This window comes from Silene latifolia, chromosome 10 (assembly GCF_048544455.1).
Source record: "Silene latifolia isolate original U9 population chromosome 10, ASM4854445v1, whole genome shotgun sequence".
Lineage (NCBI taxonomy): Eukaryota > Viridiplantae > Streptophyta > Magnoliopsida > Caryophyllales > Caryophyllaceae > Silene > Silene latifolia.
Window position 1 is genome coordinate 66,026,336 of NC_133535.1, and position 2,789 is coordinate 66,029,124.

The window sequence follows — 2,789 nt, forward strand, 5'->3', positions numbered from 1 at the left end:
TGTGCTTATTATCATATAGATTTGGTTTTTGCGCTACGACTACCGTCTTAGCCTCACATATCCATACGTGCCTTGGCACAAACCACTTATACATGTTAACCCATTTGCCACCCTTTTTGTCCTTGATACATGTACTTTTCTCTATTTTGTGAATGTATATAAGTTTGAGAAATTTCTATCACATTAGATTGCATGCATGTTTCATAAGTTGAGTGAGTGTCTGAATTATTTTTGTCTTACAAATAACTCACCCTTTATGAGTGCATGAGTGAAATCCGCAAGAATCCGACCAATTTGTCTTGCAAGATCGAAAGGTATTTGGTTTTTGTCTATATTACGGTATCATGTTACATCTAGGGACTTGAGCTGCGTTTTCTTTTACCCGTGGCTTTGAATTTGTTTTATTGGTACACTTGGTCACTAGTTTGTTATATATATGGATAGCTTGGGAATTGTATGTGCATTAACATTAGCTTTGAGTTGGTTCATTCACCATTTGTACGATTGCCTTTTGTATTGTGTGATACTTTTCTTAAGGACAAGCAAAGAGATGGTTTGGGGGAGTTTGATGAGTCATATTTATATACATTTATATGCCTCCCCTTTAGTTGTTTTGAGACGGTTTTGTGCTATATCATGTTTATTATATGCCATGTATGTTAGAAATGTTGATACTTCCGCCTTTTACTGTTTTAATACATATTGGATACATTCGTGGAGCAAATGGTTAATGTGAAGCACTGCGGAGTCGGCAAGATGGAGTGTAAGAAGAATGACACGAGAAACAGGAAGGAAAAGTGAAGAATAACAAAAGAAGCTATTGGACTGATGTCACTCGATCGAGTAATGCTGGACTCGATCGAGTCGTGATATCTAGGACACCCGATCAAGTATTCCTTTGTTTCCTATTTCCGCGAAACTTCCTTAACTCAGTTTTTTTGTATTATAAATAGGAAGTTCGTATACAATTGTTAGGTTAGGCTTATTTACACTTTATTTACGTCAAAAACTCTAGAAAACTCCTAGAATTAGTTTGGCTACTGTTATTTCGGATCTAAGCACTCTTTATTTACGGTATTTGTTAATCTTTCCTCATTAATTATTAACTCAAATTCTAGTTTCATAATTACTTCTTTGTTCATCTTTTATATGCTTTCAATTATAGTTTTGATTCATCTTGTTGATGTTAGATTATTATTTTTTTGGTGAAATGTGAGTATATATATATTGATATCAAACAAGTACAATTACATGAGAGGAAAAGACAGCATAATCAAACAGAAATCTCCCTAACAGCCAACATTTAGAACAACCTACCACCAAAATCTAGACTACAATGCCCCATTTCTGAAGCCAAGTCCTTTCATCATTCACTGTAGTTCTTCCAATTTTTGACCTGATCCTTCTCATGGCATCCTCCCTGATCTGCATAACCAGAGTTTCAGGCCTGGTAAGGATCATGTTCACCCTCGAGTTGTTCCTCTGATTCCATATATAATAGAAGCAGGCAGACCAGAGAAGATAATGAGTGTGCAACTTCAGTCTTGCCCCTGCACTCCTACCACTGCTAGTATAAGCATCCACTGCAATTTTGAAACCACACCATTGCTCAATTAAACTTAGCACCTGTCTGCTGTATAAACAATCAAAAAACAAATGCTCCAAAGTTTCAGGTTCCTGATCACAGATGCAACATCTATTGTCAGGACAGCAGCCAAACTGAAATAATTTGGCCTTGATGTTAAGACCATGGTTCATCACTAGCCACGAAATCAAAGCATGCTTTGGTAAGTTCCAATCATTCCAAACCAGTTGAACCCAATCTTTCTTAGGCTGTTTATTTCTAAGCCACTCATATCCCTCTCTGATAGAATACCCCTTCAGGTTAGCTGCCCAGTGGTCATTCTGATATCCAGTCTTCATCATTTCCTTTACTTTGCAAATACTTTTCCAGGACCAAGCAACACCAGCTGCAGGAATGTAGGTGTGCCAGTCCTGCTGTTTAAGATATACCTGACTTATCCATTTGATCTAGAGCTTATCAGCTTTGTTATAAACCCAATCAACCAGTTTAGCCACAGATGCAATGTTGTATAGTTCTGCTTTCTTTATGCCTAAGCCACCTTCATCTTTAAGCAAAGTGACCTTGTCCCAAGCAACTAAAGGAACTCTATGGTAATCAGAGCTACCATCCCATAAATAGTTCCTACAAATGCCTTCAATTCTTCTGATTATCCCTTTGGGAATAATGAACATTCTTGCCCAGTAGGAGTATAGTGTATTAAGCACAGAGTTTATAAGGACTACCCTGCCTGCATAAGACAACTTTTTGGCTCCAATACTTCTGATCCTATTCACCATTCTCTCCACCAGGGCATTGCATTCTAATTTGGTCAACCGGCTAGCCTGTATAGGGACCCCCAGGTACCTGAAAGGTAGGGAACCTTCCACAAAACCTGTTTCTTGTTGAATGTGATTCTTCAGCTCTGATGCAACACCATTATAGTACACTTCAGACTTAGTATTGTTCATAGTGAGTCCTGATGCTCTGAAAAACGAGGAGAAGGCCCTTATCAACAGTATAATAGATTGTGCATTGCCTTTACAGAACATTAGCAAGTCATCTGCAAACATAAGGTGATTAAGCTTTACTCCCTTACATAAAGTATGGTACTGGAAAGGCCAATTATCAGTGGCATAGGCAATCATCCTAGTGAGATAGTCCATACAAAGGGTGAACAAAAGGGGGGAAATGGGGTCCCCTTGCCTAAGCCCTCTCTTCCCTTTAA

The 2,789-nt window shown here is 38.3% G+C and overlaps 1 protein-coding gene across 1 annotated transcript; it reads right to left on the reverse strand.

The window, feature by feature from the left end:
- Positions 1–1,326: 1,326 nt before the first annotated feature.
- On the reverse strand, positions 1,327–1,926 carry LOC141607696 (uncharacterized). The gene has a single exon (XM_074427051.1). It carries the CDS (start codon positions 1,924–1,926, stop codon positions 1,327–1,329), a length of 600 nt encoding a protein of 199 aa, XP_074283152.1.
- Positions 1,927–2,789: the final 863 nt, after the last annotated feature.

Coding starts and splice junctions, on each gene's coding strand:
- LOC141607696 (XM_074427051.1), bottom strand. CDS start 1,926: ATGATGAAGACTGGATATCAGAATGACCACTGGGCAGCTAACCTGAAG.